Raw genomic sequence first — 16181 nt, 5'->3', positions numbered from 1 at the left:
TTTTTATTTAGAGTTGCTGAGCCATTGGGTCTGTGTGTGAGCTGAAAACCGTCCGCCCAGAAAACCTGCGTCCTTCCTCAGCTTTTCACAGGCCGCGTGTTGCTGGGGCAGTTAAACTCCAGGAGTACAAGAGGACGGCTGTGTCTGAGGTGGAGTCATCGACTTACTGACCCAAAGTAACTCTCACCTTCTCATCCCCAGTGAGTCGGATAAGATTAAAGTGGCTCAGGGTGTGTCCGGGGCTGTCCAGGACAAGGGCTCCATTCACAAGTTCGTCCCCTACCTGATCGCTGGAATACAACATGGCTGCCAGGACATTGGAGCCAAGAGCTTGACACAGCTGAGGTACGATTGTGTCTCCATCTCTTCCCCTCCTTCCTCCCCCTTCCCCTCCGCTCTCCCCCCTCCCCTCCCCTCTACTCCCCTCCCCTCCGCGCTCTCCCTCTCTCTCTTCCCCCCCCCCCCATGCTCTCTCTCCCCCCCCCCCCCCCCATGCTCTCTCTCCCCCCCCCCCCCATGCTCTCTCCCTCCCCCTCCCCCCCATGCTCTCTCTCCCTCCCCCCCCCCCATGCTCTCTCTCCCTCCCCCCCCCCCATGCTCTCTCTCCTCCCCCCCCCCATGCTCTCTCTCCCCTCCCCCCACCCCATGCTCTCTCTCCTCCCCCCCCCCCATGCTCTCTCCCCCCCCCCCCCCCCATGCTCTCTCCCTCCCCCCCCCCCCATGCTCTCTCTCCCTCCCCCCCCCCCATGCTCTCTCTCCCTCCCCCCCCCCCCATGCTCTCTCTCCCCTCCCCCCACCCCATGCTCTCTCTCCTCCCCCCCCCCCCATGCTCTCTCCCCCCCCCCCCCCCCCATGCTCTCTCCCCCCCCCCCCCATGCTCTCTCCCCCCCCCCCATGCTCTCTCCCTCCCCCCCCCCCCATGCTCTCTCTCCCTCCCCCCCCCCCCCATGCTCTCTCTCCCTCCCCCCCCCCCCCCATACTCTCTCTCCCCCCCCCCCCCCATGCTCTCTCTCCCTCCCCCCCCCCCCCCCATACTCTCTCTCCCCCCCCCCCCCCCATGCTCTCTCTCCCTCCCCCCCCCCATGCTCTCTCTCCCTCCCCCCCCCCCATGCTCTCTCTCCCTCCCCCCCCCCCCCATGCTCTCTCTCCCTCCCCCCCCCCCCCATACTCTCTCTCTCCCTCCCCCCCCCCATGCTCTCTCTCCCTCCCCCCCCCCCCACATACTCTCTCTCTCCCTCCCCCCCCCCCATGCTCTCTCTCCCTCCCCCCCCCCCCACGCTCTCTCTCCCTCCCCCCCCCCCCCCATGCTCTCTCTCCCTCCCCCCCCCCCCATGCTCTCTCTCCCTCCCCCCCCCCCATGCTCTCTCTCCCTCCCCCCCCATGCTCTCTCTCCTCCCCCCCCCCCCCATGCTCTCTCTCCCTCCCCCATGCTCTCCCTCCCTCCCCCCCCCCCCCCATGCTCTCTCTCCCTCCCCCCCCCCCCCCCCCCCCATGCCCTCCCGCATTCCCACCTCGTCCCCTCGATCTGATGTCAGTCAGTGACCTCATTCTATGTTGTTTCCAGGGGAATGATGTACTCGGGAGAGTTGAAGTTTGAGAGGAGGACTCTCTGTGCCCAGTTGGAAGGCGGGGTCCACGGGCTTCACACGTAAGTATTTTTCCCCCTCCCCACTTCTTTAAGACTCTCTTTAAAGTCTATCTCTTTGACCAAGCTTTCGGTCGCCCCTCCAAGTATCTCCTCCTTTGGCTCCGTCTCCATTTTCCCCTTTGTGTCTGTGTGAAGCCGCTTGGCCTGTTCTTTCTATGTTGAAGGCGATATCGAAACACAAGTTGCTGCCTCGAGGATTCCATTCTGGTGATGTGTCCACTCGAGACGCTGTGGTCCGGAGTCTCGTCGAATGTTTCCCTTTTAAATCTTGAGCCGATTTCATCTGTTCTGACGTTCCTCTCCTCCCCCACACGGTGATTATTCGTATTTCGCCCAGACGGACAGTATGATGTGCTGTGTCTCCCTCCAGGATTTCAACCCCACAGCATGTCCCCTGCACTGATTGTAATTTCACTTCACTCCATTTACCTTCCTGCTCTCACTGTCGAATTTAGAATCACTCACGAGCTTTACCCTCGCTCCCACTATTCTTTAATTTGTTTTAAACCCCAAGCAGGAACATCACTCAGCCACTAAACCTGAGCACCTCTCCCTATCCAAACTCGTGTCGTTAACTGACTGTACGCCGTGAGTGGGAAACGAGTGATTATTCTGCTTTTTGTTCCTTTATTCCAGATATGAGAAGAGACTTTTCTGAACCTGTCTGAGAGTTTCCAGCCCACACTCCGGGATTTTGTTTCTCATCACTTCTTTCCGGCCAAATTTCCAAATCCTGTTCGCCTTGCACCAGCATCAAACTATAATATCCTAACCAGACGAAAGTGAGGATGTGGGACTCGACTCTGCATGCTTGTGGGGCTCTGGCTGCTTCATTGTGCAAATACTTTCACCAATGTGTTTTATTTTTGTTAGAAGTGGAATGAGATTCCTTGACGTACTCTAACCCGTGCTTTTAAACCGCGCACATCGAGAAGCTGAGCTCCCGCCCGTGATGCTTCGATGTCACGGTGCAGCTGGCTCTGCCGTTCTGTGTTAATGGGAGGGTTGTTGTCTCTCGAGCTGTATGTGTGTCGGATTCTCCCAGCCCTGCACTGGGTTAGTGTTCAGCTGTTAGCCAATCTGAGGGTGATAATTATCGGCAATGAGACCTGCTGCTTGCCTCGGTTTCGAGCGATCACTCGGCTGTGTTTATTGCACTGTGACTGAAGCAGCGACTGCCCAGAGCATTGTGGGATTTGGGCTTGTGCAGTTAACGGGTAATTTTGTGAAATAAGATCTAAACCAGGACACTGGTTCGTGAAGCTGTGTGACTTGAAGATCCTTATTTGCAGAATAATTAATGGTTCTGAATGTTTACAGATAAGTAACATTAATATTTGTACATTTTAAAATTGGGATTACTGCCACAGACTGGAGCACTGATTCCCAGCGTGGGGTTCAGCTGCTTTCAAACTAATGCATTTTTGAGCAAAAATGTTTTTTTTTAAAAACACACTGACAACATGGTGTTAGAAATGAAATGCTAATAAAGAATTTGGTCAAAACAGCTCGGGACCTGTTCAGCTTCGGATCTCAACTGTTCAGTGTTAGCCAGTGGGTTTGCACAGTCACTACACTGAGCACTAGCTCAGTTTACAGTTAAACAGCAAATTCTGTTCCCACCCCTCCCCTCCCCTCCCTGGAGACTGCTGTTTGTTTTGTCGTTTGCTCTCCATGGTGACAGGCTTTCTGACCAGCTCTGGTCTGTTACTGAGAGTGTGAGTTCCCTTTGTACCACAGAAAATAAAAAGTCTGAGTTTTACACGAGGTGCTGTGTGTGTGTTCGATGATTTTTCCTGGGGCACACAGAACAGGAGGGGCCCAAACGATAGAGGGGTGGTGCCAGAGAACTGGAGAATTGCAAATGTTACACCCAGGGTGTAATGATAAACCCGACAACTTAATGGTGAGAGACTAGGAATCGAGGAGGAGCAGAGATATTTCGGTGTCCATGTACACAAAGTAATCAAAAACACTACTGGAAGATTGGTTTTTATCTCAAATGTAACACCATCCAGTGGACAATCTGAGCCCAGCTGACACAAAATCGAAGGAGTTTACCCGAGTTGCCCACCAGTATGACCCAGGGTGTATAACAACTCCACCTCTCGCTCTGTGATCATCCCCATATGTCAAAACACAAAAAGGACCACGAACAGCTTCTTGACACACAGTTTCATTATTATGTACAATCCAATAAATGCTGCTGTGATTCCAACTCCAGGTCCCCGGAGAGGAGGTGAGGTGGATCAGTGCAGCTGCTGTGCGCCTTCGCTCACTTGTTAAGAAGTTAAACGTCGCACAAGCATTCGGCTGTGGAGAAAAGAGAGAGTCAGTGTGGGTGGGATTAAATCTCAGCCCCGACAATCGGCAGAGACAGTGTGAATGAAAACCCTCACCAGGAGCCTGATGATGACCCCTCCAACGATCCCCACCCGCAGCGTGGCCGAGACCAGTGATTCAGTGCGGGAGGGCCCAGAATCAAACCAGCACCGTGTGTTACTGCTCGAATGGGCCAGGTCCATGAGTTTCCATCTCCTGCAGTCACTCAGTGTCTGAGACAGACATCAAAGAGGCACACAAGGAAACCAATGGAACTGTACCCCAGTGAGAGTCAGTGTCTGTGGAACTGTCCCCCGGTGAGAGTCAGTGTCTGTGGGACTGTCCCCCGGTGAGAGTCAGTGTCTGTGGGACTGTCCCCCGGTGAGAGTCAGTGTCTGTGGGACTGTCCCCCAGTGAGAGTCAGTGCCTGTGGGACTGTCCCGGGGGGTGAGAGTCAGTGCCTGTGGGACTGTCCACCGGTGAGAGTCAGTGCCTGTGGGACTGTCCCCCGGTGAGAGTCAGTGCCTGTGGGACTGTCCCCCGGTGAGAGTCAGTGTCTGTGGGACTGTCCCCCGGTGAGAGTCAGTGTCTGGGCCTGTCCCCCGGTGAGAGTCAGTGTCTGCGGGACTGTCCCCCAGTGAGAGTCAGTGTCTGCGGGACTGTCCCCCGGACAGTGTCTGTATTAAAAGGTAGGAAAACAAATCCTCATTCTGGTGCCCTCCCGGTTAAGTCCCGTGTCTCTGGGGGTCACTCACCGTGTCCTGTACCTCCACAGCGATCCCCTTGCTCCTCATAAACATCAATAATTTGGGGTCCAGTCTCCGGACTCTCTCACCCAGCCCCAAAACCAGAATCTCTGCAACAAAGCACAAGTCAGCTATAGAGCAACATCAAGAACACTGTCAGGTCACTGTCCCAGAGAAGAACACGAGCAGTGGGTGGGCTGATACACAGGGTGAGGGGCCCTGACACAACACATAGAAAATAGGAGCAGGAGTAGGCCATTCGGCCCTTCGAGCCTGCTCCACCATTCAAAATGATCATGGCTGATCGTCTATCTCAATACCATATTCCCGCTCTCTCCCCATTCCCCTTGATGCCTTTTGTGTCTAGAAATCTATCTAGCTCCTTCTTAAATATATTCAGTGACTTGGCCTCCACAGTCTTCTGTGGTAGAGACTTCCACAGGTTCACCACCCTCTGAGTGAAGAAATTTCTCATCTCAGTCCCAACCACAGAAATATACAGGGTGAGGGGCCCTGACAACACAATCCAATCCAATCAGGTCAATTACCACTCCATCAGTCTACTCTCAATCATCAGCAATGTGATGGAGGGTGTCGTCGACAGTTAACGCCCTCAAATAATGAAGCAGTCCGAGCCCGCATGCAGCAAGACCTGGACAACATCCAGGCTTGGGCTGATATGTGGCAAGTAACATTCGCGCCAGACAAGTGCCAGGCAATGACCATCTCCAACAAGAGAGAGTCTAACCACCTCCCCTTGACATTCAACGCATTACCATCACCGAATCCCCCACCATCAACATCCTGCAGGTCACCATTGACCAGAAACTTAACTGGACCAGCCATATAAGTACTGTGGCTACAAGAGCAGGTCAGAGGCTGGGTATTCTGCGGTGAGTGACTCACCTCCTGACTCCCCAAAGCCTTTCCACCATCTACAAGGCACAAGTCAGGAGTGCGATGGAATACTCTCCACTTGCCTGGATGAGTGTAGCTCCAACAACACTCAAGAAGCTCGACACCATCCAGGACAAAGCAGCCCGCTTGATTGGCACCCCTTCCACCACCCTAAACATTCACTCCCTTCACCACCGGCGCACCGTGGCTGCAGTATGTACCATCCACAGGATGCACTGCAGCAACTCGCCAAGGCTTCTTCGACAGCACCTCCCAAACCCGCGACCTCTACCACCTAGAAGGACAAGAGCAGCAGGCACATGGGAACAACACCACCTGCACGTTCCCCTCCAAGTCACACACCATCCCGACTTGGAAATATATCGCCGTTCCTTCATCATCGCTGGGTCAAAATCCTGGAACTCCCTGCTTAACAGCACTGTGGGAGAACTTTCACCACACGGACTGCAGCGGTTCAAGAAGGCGGCTCACCACCACCTTCTCAAGGGCAATTAGGGATGGGCAATAAATGCCGGCCTCGCCAGCGACGCCCACATCCCATGAACGAATTTAAAAAAACAAAGAAATATGCAGGGTGAGGGGCTGTTCACTGACAATTCCTGTGTTTAACCCCATGCACAGCTCCTGCAATAAGGAAGCAGGCTATACCAGCCTACAGCAGACCCTGGAGAACAGGGTGAACTGCAGCAACTCACCAAGGTCACTTCAACCTCACTGCTCAGCCCTGTGACCTCTACCACCGAGAACAAGAGCAGCAATACCATGGGAACACCCTCACCCCCGAGTCACACCCCATCCCGACTCGGACATATCTCACCCATCCTTCATCGTCACTGGGTCAAAATCCTGGAACTCCAGACTCGAGGTCTGGGAGTGCCGACCGGAACACAAATCTGAGCTCCACTGAGTTACGAGGAGAGAGCGGAGACCGCCTGAGATTTGGTGCCTTGAAAGGAAACGTCTGTGAGGTGAACTTATAGAAGAATCTATTCTGGAACCTACTTCCAACTAAACTGGAGAGTTGGGACAAACTTGTACAAGACAAATTTAGGGCTGATACCAGGAGCTAGCTCGCACAGGATGGGCTTCAGGTACAGTCATCGAGCAAAATCCATACAATCGTTTAAGAAAGATCTGGTTGGCACAACGTGGAGGCTGGAGAGGTCCTGGGATCCTGGATGGATGGGTCACCATGGACCTCAACACCATTTAGAATCATTGAATCATACGGCACAGGAGGCCATTCGGCCCACTGTGCCTGTGCCGGCTCTTTGAAAGCTATCCAATTAGTCCCACTCCCCTGCTCTTTCCCCATAGCCCTGCAAATTTCTCATTCAAGTATTTATCCAATTCCCTTTTGAAAGTTATTATTGAACCTGCTTCCACCGCCCTTTCAGGCAGCGAATTCCAGATCATCACAACTCGCTGCATAAAATTAATTTTCCTCAGAAATTTACCCGCCTTTGCTCCATATCCTGAGTTACCCTTATCCTACAAACATCTATCGATCTCAGTCTTGAAAGCTCCAATTGTCCCCCAACATCCACAGCTTTTTGGGGGAGAGAGTTCCAGATTCCCACTCCCCTTTGTGTGAAGAAGTGCTTCCTGACATCACCCCTGAACGGCCCGGCTCTGATTTTAAGGTTCTGCCCCCTTGTTCTGGACTCCCCCCACCAGAGGAAATAGTTTCTCTCTATCGACCCTATCAAATCCTTTAATCATCTTAAACACCTCGATCAGATCACCCTTTAATCTTCTACACTTGAGGGAATACAAACCAAGTTTATGTAGCCTGTTCTCGTAATTTAACCCTTTAAGCCCGGTATTTTGACGCTGTGTGCTCAGTGTGAGAGGATGTTTCCCCACCTATTTTGGGTTCCAGTATGTAAAACAAAGCCAGGCTGTCCTCACTGATATCTTCATAACTTCCAACCTAGGAAAAGAAAAAAAATCAAAGAATTTTAACCAATCCGATTTTCATTTTGTTCTTTAGCAGCGGGATTTCTCATAGTCACGTCTCGCCATCACAGAGTGCATTCCACCCTGAACCCCGGTCCAGTCCTCACCACAGTCTCCCAATGAATCGGAATGTTAGACCACCCTCAGCCAGAGACTCCGACCTCACACCTTGAATCACTTTCTGCCCTGTTCCCAGGCTTCGGCCCAATGCTGCCTGAGCCCAGCATTTGAGCATTCAATCCGCCACCGAATCCTCTCCCTCCGTGGGGGGGTGGGGGGTGGGAGGGAGGGAGGAGGGAGATGGGGGGTGGGAGGGAGGAGGGAGATGGGGGGTGGGAGGGAGGAGGGGAGATGGGGGGGTGGGGAGGGAGGAGGGAGATGGGGGGTGGGAGGGAGGAGGAGATGGGGGAGGAGGGAGATGGGGGATGGGGGGGGGGGGGGGGGGGGGAGGGAGATGGTGACCTGAGCCTCTGAGCCTGTCCACAACTGGAACCTGCTGGTTTTCCCCCTCTTCTCCAGCTGTGCACAGTTCCCACAGTAATGGCCAGTCTCGCCCTTCTGCCCAATGTTTACGTCACTCTAGACAGTGAGGGCCGGTTGGATATTTGACTGTTGGGGGGAATCACCCGCAGCACCTGACGTCCGCAATGCACTTACGGGGGAGTCACCGGAGAGCAGTCGTGAGGCTGAATATCCCAGGGGAACTGAGACCCATTGGAGCTCCCAGCTGAGATGAGCTGATTGGGTAGAGACTGGGAAGGGAAGCAGGCACCCTTTCCTGCTCCGTGTGTCCCAGTAAACACAGGTTAACATTTACTCCATGCTCCCCGGCCTGTAAGAGAAGGGTTAATTCTTTATATTAACTTTAGCCTTTAAGTGAGTTTCTGTTAGCAATGTGCAGTTAGTAAAAGGGATTCCAGTCAGACAGAGTGTCATCTGATAAGGTGCCACAAACTGCCTTGTTTGCTCCACAGCGCTCTCAGCAGTGAGATATCGATCGACATGATTTGACTATCAAGCGGAGAAGCTACAGCTCCAGATGTTGTCCCCTCCGAGGACAGATGTTTGACGTCCCTGTAGAGGGCCTTTGCTCCCTGTAACTGTCTCCAGTTGAACGGCTTGATTGACCGTTCAGTCAAGGTGAAGGCTCGGGGAGTGATTCTTGTTAAAACTGAAGTTAAGGCAGCTAATTGGAGGAGGTAATGTGGGAACATGCAGGTCCTCACATAGGCAGAGTGAGAGAAAGGTTTGAAAGGTGGGTGATTAGAATAAATACTCCGAATTCGACAAGGCTCGTCCAGACATTGAGCTTTTGAGCTCAAGAACTGTAATGTGTGAATTCTCCGGTATCTGCCACCAAAATCCTCTCCCTTCGTGTGGGAATGGAGAGGGGGGTGGAGGGAGGGGGAGGTACTCTCCGGAATTCTCCAGTATACGGGATCCCAGGCTTTATAAATAGAGGCACAGAGTACAAAAGCAAGGGAGTCATGATGAACCTTTATAAAACACTGGTTCGACCACAACTGGAGGATTGTGTCCAGTTCTGGGCACCGCACTTTAGGAAAGATGTGAAGGCCTTAGAGAGGGTGCAGAAAAGATTTACTAGAATGATTCCAGGGATGAGGGACTTCAGTTACGTGGATAGACTGGAGAAGCTGGGATTGTTCTCCTTGGAACAGAGACGGTTGCGAGGAGATTTGATCGAGGTATTCAAAATCATGAAGGGTCTAGACAGAGTAGATAGAGAGAAACTGTTCCCATTGGTGGAAGGGTCAAGAACCAGAGGACACAGATTTAAGGTAATTGGCAAAAGAACCAAAGGTGACATGAGGAAAAACTTTTTTACACAGCGAGTGGTTAGGATCTGGAATGCACTGCCCGAGGGGGTGGTGGAGGCAGATTCAATCATGGCCTTCAAAAGGGAACTGGATAAGTACTTGAAAGGAAAAAATTTGCAGGGCTACGGGGATAGGGCGGGGAGTGGGACTAGCTGGATTGCTCTTGCATAGAGCCGGCATGGACTCGATGGGCTGATTGGCCTCCTTCCATGCTGTAACCTTTCTGTGAATCTATAACTTGTACTCAATGTCTTGAGTACGTGGAATTATTAATAATCAGCATTTTATACTTATTTCCTATGAAAGCCAATAAATGCCTTTGAAACCTATTATCTTGAGGAATTACTTAGAAGATCATTCATTCCCAACAGGCCGATCTGACACTCACGTTCCACTGAAGAACTGCCTGTGGGATCACTGCACAGGGGCCCAACACTCTGTTCCCCATTGATGGTGAAGCCGTGTTTACTGTACCCGTCGATGTACATGGTGCCCGGGGAATCGCGCTGCAGAGCGTTCACCGTGGTCCGCTGGTACAGCTCATCGTCCGAGGGGGTCATCCTGTGGCCCCGACAGGGCTGTCTGCAAAGAAAGGAACAAGTTGGAGGGAAATGGTGCTGAGTTGGGAGTTACTGTGGATACAGGAGCCTCGCTGGGTCATCTCGAACCTGCTCCACACCCACACACTCTTTCTGCTCTTCGTATGTTTCATGCAGAGATGTACAAGAAATAAAAGCTGGATCCTGAACTTCGTTAAACGAGGTTCACCAATTATTCCCTCTTTACCTCCGTCCCCACTGAAAGAAAGATTTCCAATTTACAAACACCAGCTCAGCAGGTGGTTCGGAGATTTCCACCTTTCACTGTGACGAGGACCGACGGCTCCGGGTCCCGGTCTCCCCGGTCTCTGTCCCCGGCCCCGGTCTCTGTCCCCGGTCCCCTGTCCCCGGGCCCCGGTCTCCGTCCCCGGTCTCCGTCCCCGGGCCTCCGGTCTCCGTCCCCGGGCCCCGGTCTCCGTCCCCGGGCCCCGGTCTCCGTCCCCGGGCCCCGGTCTCCGTCCCCGGGCCCCGGTCTCCGTCCCCGGGCCCCGGTCTCCGTCCCCCGGGCCCCGGTCTCCGTCCCCGGGCCCCGGTCTCCGTCCCCGGGCCCCGGTCTCCGTCCCCGGGCCCCGGTCTCCGTCCCCGGGCCCCGGTCTCCGTCCCCGGGCCCCGGTCTCCGTCCCCGGGCCCCGGTCTCCGTCCCCGGGCCCCGGTCTCCGTCCCCGGGCCCCGGTCTCCGTCCCCGGGCCCCGGTCTCCGTCCCCGGGCCCCGGTCTCCGTCCCCGGGCCCCGGTCTCCGTCCCCGGGCCCCGGTCTCCGTCCCCGGGCCCCGGTCTCCGTCCCCGGGCCCCGGTCTCCGTCCCCGGGCCCCGGTCTCCGTCCCCGGGCCCCGGTCTCCGTCCCCGGGCCCCAGGTCTCCCCGGTCTCTGTCCCCGGGCCCCGGTCTCTGTCCCCGGGCCCCGGTCTCTGTCCCCGGGCCCCGGTCTCTGTCCCCGGGCCCCGGTCTCTGTCCCCGGGCCCCGTCCCCGGGCCCCGGGCCCCGTCCCCGGGCCCCGGTCTCTGTCCCCGGGCCCCGTCCCCGGGCCCCGGTCTCTGTCCCCGGGCCCCGGTCTCCGTCCCTGGGCCCCGGTCTCTGTCCCCGGGCCCCGGTCTCCCCGGGCTCTGTCCCCGGGCCCCGGTCTCCCCGGGCTCTGTCCCCGGGCCCCGGTCTCTGTCCCCGGGCCCCGGTCTCCCCGGTCTCTGTCCCCGGGCCCCGTCCCCGGGCCCCGGTCTCTGTCCCCGGGCCCCGGTCTCCCCGGTCTCCGTCCCCGGGCCCCGGTCTCTGTCCCCGGGCCCCGGTCTCCCCGGGCTCTGTCCCCGGGCCCCGGTCTCCCCGGGCTCTGTCCCCGGGCCCCGGTCTCTGTCCCCGGGCCCCGGTCTCCCCGGGCTCTGTCCCCGGGCCCCGGGCTCTGTCCCCGGGCCCCGGGCTCCCCGGGCTCTGTCCCCGGGCCCCGGGCTCTGTCCCCGGGCCCCGGGCTCTGTCCCCGGGCCCCGGGCTCCCAGTGTTTAGTTGGAGAAAATTTCAGTGACTGGATTTCAAAAGTAATTCATTGGCTGTGAATTCTGGGACATCCTGAGGTCGTGAAACTCAGGTCCCGCCCGGAACAGAATCGCCCCTCACCCCCCCCCCCCCTCACCCCTCACCCCCCCCCCCCTCACCCCTCACCCCCCCTCCTCACTCCTCACCCCCCCCCCCCTCACTCCTCACCCCCCCCTCACCCCCCCCCCCCTCACTCCTCACCCTCACTCCTCACCCTCCCTCCTCACCCTCCCTCCTCACCCCCCCCACCCCCCTCACCCCCCCACCCCCCCCTCACTCCTCACCCCCCCCTCACTCCTCCCTCACCCCCCCTCCCTCACCCCCATCCCCCCTCACTCCTCACCCCCCCCCTCCTCATTTCACGCCCCCCTCTCCCTCTCGCTCTCCCCTTCACCTCCCTCATCCCTCACTCCCCCCGGTTAGTCCTGGAACGGGCTGCTCGCTTTGCCTTACCTGAGCTGGAGCTGGGCCTGAGCCTGAGCCTGGGCCTGGGCCTGGGCCTGGAGCTGGAGCTGGAGCTGGGCCCGGGGTCCGAGGGGTCTCCAGAGCCCCCGACACAGCGCAGCGGCCATCGCGGGCCGGGGTCAGGGACAAAGAGCCGGGCGGCAAGAGCGGCGCTCGGCCTGAACTCCCGGCCCGCGCTCTCTGCCGCCTCCCGCGGCCGCTCGGCGCAACTGGCGCTTCAGACCCGGCGCGGCCTCAGCCCAGGCCCCGCTCGGCCACCCCGGCCCCCGCTCGGCCACCCCGGCCCCGGGCCCCGCTCGGCCACCCCGGGCCCCGCTCAGCCACCCCCGGCCCCGGCCCCCGGGCCCCCGCTCAGCCACCCCCGGCCACGGGCCCCGCTCGGCCACCCCCGGCCCCCGGGCCCCGCTCAGCCACCCCCGGCCACGGGCCCCGCTCGGCCACCCCCGGCCCCGGGCCCCGCTCGGCCACCCCCGGCCCGGGCCGCAGCCACACGAACGCTCTCCGCCGCTCATCCCCTTAATCAGATCCGCCTCGGGCTCCCTGACCCCACTCCCACTCCCACTGAATTGTTGACCGCCCCACGTCCCTTCCTGGCCCCGCGCGAACCGACATTGGAAATGGTTTCCCCCTCAGGTGCCGCCCCTCTGCCCCCTCCGCAAATTACCCCCCAATCCCCCCTCCCCCTCCGCAAATTACCCCCCCAATCCCCCCTCCCCTCCGCAAATTACCCCCCAATCCCCCCTCCCCTCCGCAAATTACCCCCCAATCCCCCTCCCCTCCGCAAATTACCCCCAATCCCCCCTCCCCTCCGCAAATTACCCCCCAATCCCCCCTCCCCCTCCGCAAATTACCCCCCAATCCCCCCTCCCCTCCGCAAATTACCCCCCAATCCCCCCTCCCCTCCGCAAATTACCCCCCAATCCCCCCTCCCCTCCGCAAATTACCCCCCAATCCCCCCTCCCCTCCGCAAATTACCCCCCAATCCCCCCTCCCCTCCGCAAATTACCCCCCAATCCCCCCTCCCCTCCGCAAATTACCCCCCAATCCCCCTCCCACTCCGCAAATTACCCCCCAATCCCCCCTCCCCCTCCGCAAATTACCCCCCAATCCCCCTCCCCTCCGCAAATTACCCCCCAATCCCCCTCCCCTCCGCAAATTACCCCCCAATCCCCCTCCCCTCCGCAAATTACCCCCCAATCCCCCTCCCCTCCGCAAATTACCCCCAATCCCCCTCCCCTCCGCAAATTACCCCCCAATCCCCCTCCCCTCCGCAAATTACCCCCCAATCCCCCTCCCCTCCGCAAATTACCCCCCAATCCCCCTCCCCTCCGCAAATTACCCCCCAATCCCCCTCCCCTCCGCAAATTACCCCCCAATCCCCCTCCCCTCCGCAAATTACCCCCCAATCCCCCCTCCCCCTCCGCAAATTACCCCCAATCCCCCTCCCCCTCCCCAATCGCCAACCCCCTCGATGGATGTCTTTGCGAATGGAAATCCGTTTCCAGTGGTGTGTCACAGGGCTCAGTGTTGGGTCCCTTGCTGTTTGTGGTATATATTAATGATTTGGACTTGAATGTAGGAGGCATAATTGGCAAATTTGCAGACGACACAAAAATTGTCCGTGTAGTTGATAGTGAAGAGGATAGCTGTGGACTCCAAGAGATATCAATGGGTTGGTGGAGTGGGCGGAAAAGTGGCAAATGGAGTTCAACCCGGAGAAGTGTGAGGTAATGCACTTGGGGAGGGCAAACAGTAAAAGGGAATACGCAGTAAACGGGAATATATTGAGAGGGGTAGAGGAATGTGAGAGACCTTGGAGTGCATGTGCACAGATCCCTGAAGGTGGCAGTACAGGTAGATAAGGTTGTGAAGAAGGCATACGGAATGCTCTCCGTTATTAGCCGAGGTATAGAATACAAAAGCAGGGATGTAATGATGGAACTGTATAAAACGCTGTAAGGCCACAGCTGGAGTATTGTGCGCAGTTCTGGTCACCACATTACAGGAAAGACGTAATTGCTCTGGAGAGAGTGCAGAGAAGATTTACAAGAATGTTGTCAGGGCTTGAAATTGCAGCTACGGGGAGAGATTGGATAGGCTGGGGTTGTTTTCCTTGGACTGCAGAGGGGGCTGAGGGGAGACTCGATCGAGGTGTACAAAATTATGAGGGGCCTAGATAGAGTAGACAGGAAGTACCTGTTTCCCTAGTGGAGAATTCAAGAACTAGAGGACATAGATTTCAGCTGATTGGCGGAAGGATTGGAGGGGACATGAGGAAAAAACATTTTTACCAGAGGGTGGTGGTGTATGGAATTCGCTGCCCGAATTGGTGGTAGAGGCAGGGACCCTCAACTCTTTTAAAAAGTACCTGGACCTGCACCTAAAGTGCTGTAAGCTGCAGGGATATGGACCAGGTGCTGGAAGGTGGGATTAGAATGGGCACCTGGTTGTTCTGAGCCGGCGCAGACACGGTGGGCCGAATGGCCCTTTCTGTGCTGTAACTTTTCTATGGTTCTATCCTTGCCACCTTCCTCTTCCTCATCTATATGCTGCCACTTGATGACATTATCCAAAGACATAGGGTCAATTTCCACACGTAGGCTGACGACTCCCAGGTCTACCTCACCACCACCTCTCCTGACCCCTCCACTGCCTCTGTGTTGTCCAACCTGCTTGTCCAACATCAAATATGGGATGACCTTAACTTCCTCCATCTAAACATTGGGAAGACCAAAGCCATCATTTTCAGCTCCCGCCACAAACTCTGTCCTCTTACCATTGATTCCATCCCCCTCCCTGGCCACCATCTCAGGCTGAACCAGACTGTTCGCAACCTCAACGTTCTGTTCAACCTGAGCTAAGCTTCTGACCCCCTGTCCTCTCCATCATAAAGACCAAGTCCTTCCACCTCTGTAAATCTCCCACCTCAGCTTATCCACTGCTGAAATCCTCATCCATGCCTTTGTCATCTCCAGATTCAATGACTTCCATTTATACATCACCTTTAATGTGGTAAAACGTCCCAAGGCGCTTCACAGGAGCGATTATCAAACAAAATTTGACACCGAGCCACATCAGGTGATTAGGACAGGTGACCAAAAGCTTTGTCAACGAGGTAGGTTTTAAGGAGCGGTCTACAAGGAGAGAGAGGTAGAGTTTTAGGAGGGAATTCCAGAGCTTAGGGCCTAGACAGCTCAAGTCACAGCGGCCAATGGTGGAGTGATTAAAATCGGGGATGCGCAAGAGGCCAGAATTGGAGGAGCGCAGAGATCTCGGAGGGTTGGAGGGCTGGAGGAAGTTACAGAGATAGGGAGGGGCGAGGCCATGAAGGGATTTGAAAACGGATGAGAATTTTAAAATCGCAGCGTTGCTGGACTGACAATGCTCTCCTGGACAGCCTCCCACCCGTCATAATCTTCAGCTCATCTAAAACTGTGCTGTCCGTATCCTAACTCGCACCAAGTCCTGTTCACCCATCACCTCCGTCCTTGTTGACCGACATTGGCTCCCAGTCCACCAACACCTCAAACTTATATTCTCATCCTTGTATTGAGGTAAGACTGACCACCTTCGGTCTTTTCTGGGATGTGTAGACAAGATGGTCACTCAGAGATTTCTCCACCTCAAGATCAGCAAGACTCAACCTGTTCCTATTCGGTTCCGACCAGGTGTCACTTCTTCAGACTGATTCTACTGGTGTTGAAAATAAGAACATAAGAAATAAGAGCAGGAGTAGGTCATTCGGCCCCTCGAGCCTGCTCCGCCATTCAATCAGATCGTGGCTGATCTTTGACCTCAACTCCACTTTCCCGCCCGATCCCCATATCCCTTGATTCCCCTAGAGTCTAAAAATCTATCGATCTCAGCCTTGAATATATTCAATGACTCAGCATCCTCGGCCCTCTGGGGTAGAGAATTCCAAAGATTCACAACCCTCTGAGTGAAGAAATTCCTCATCTCAGTCTTACATGGCCGACCCCTTATCCTGAGACAATGCCCCCTAGTTCTAGACTCTCCAGCCAGGGGAAACAGCCTCTCAGCATCTACCCTGTCAAGCCCCCTCAGAACCTTATATGTTTCCATGAGATCACCTCTCATTCTTCAACCCTGAGCTCAGTTTTGAACCCCACACCTTGTCCTTTGCCAAGACTGCTTACTGCCACCTCC

The 16181-nt window shown here is 56.3% G+C and overlaps 2 protein-coding genes across 2 annotated transcripts; one reads left to right on the top strand and one right to left on the bottom strand.

Moving 5' to 3' along the window:
- Nucleotides 1-149: 149 nt before the first annotated feature.
- Nucleotides 150-3415, top strand: LOC137309116 (inosine-5'-monophosphate dehydrogenase 2-like; the record flags this gene model as incomplete). The annotated part of the gene is made up of 3 exons (XM_067977405.1): nucleotides 150-345; nucleotides 1565-1648; nucleotides 2285-3415. Coding segments are annotated over 3 exons (302 nt in total), but the record flags the coding sequence as incomplete, so codon positions are not given.
- A 393-nt stretch (nucleotides 3416-3808) lies between these two features.
- Nucleotides 3809-12222, bottom strand: ndufaf3 (NADH:ubiquinone oxidoreductase complex assembly factor). The gene is given in 7 exon segments (XM_067977406.1): nucleotides 3809-3898; nucleotides 3901-3961; nucleotides 4726-4826; nucleotides 7501-7567; nucleotides 9820-9876; nucleotides 9878-10013; nucleotides 12003-12222. Coding segments are annotated over 7 exon segments (609 nt in total). The 5' UTR covers nucleotides 12122-12222; the 3' UTR covers nucleotides 3809-3830.
- Nucleotides 12223-16181: the final 3959 nt, after the last annotated feature.

The sequence above is a fragment of the Heptranchias perlo genome, unplaced genomic scaffold (assembly GCF_035084215.1).
Source record: "Heptranchias perlo isolate sHepPer1 unplaced genomic scaffold, sHepPer1.hap1 HAP1_SCAFFOLD_1476, whole genome shotgun sequence".
In the NCBI taxonomy this organism is placed as follows: domain Eukaryota; kingdom Metazoa; phylum Chordata; class Chondrichthyes; order Hexanchiformes; family Hexanchidae; genus Heptranchias; species Heptranchias perlo.
Note: the sequence above shows the minus strand (reverse complement) of the source record. Positions and strands in the feature narration are given on the sequence as shown.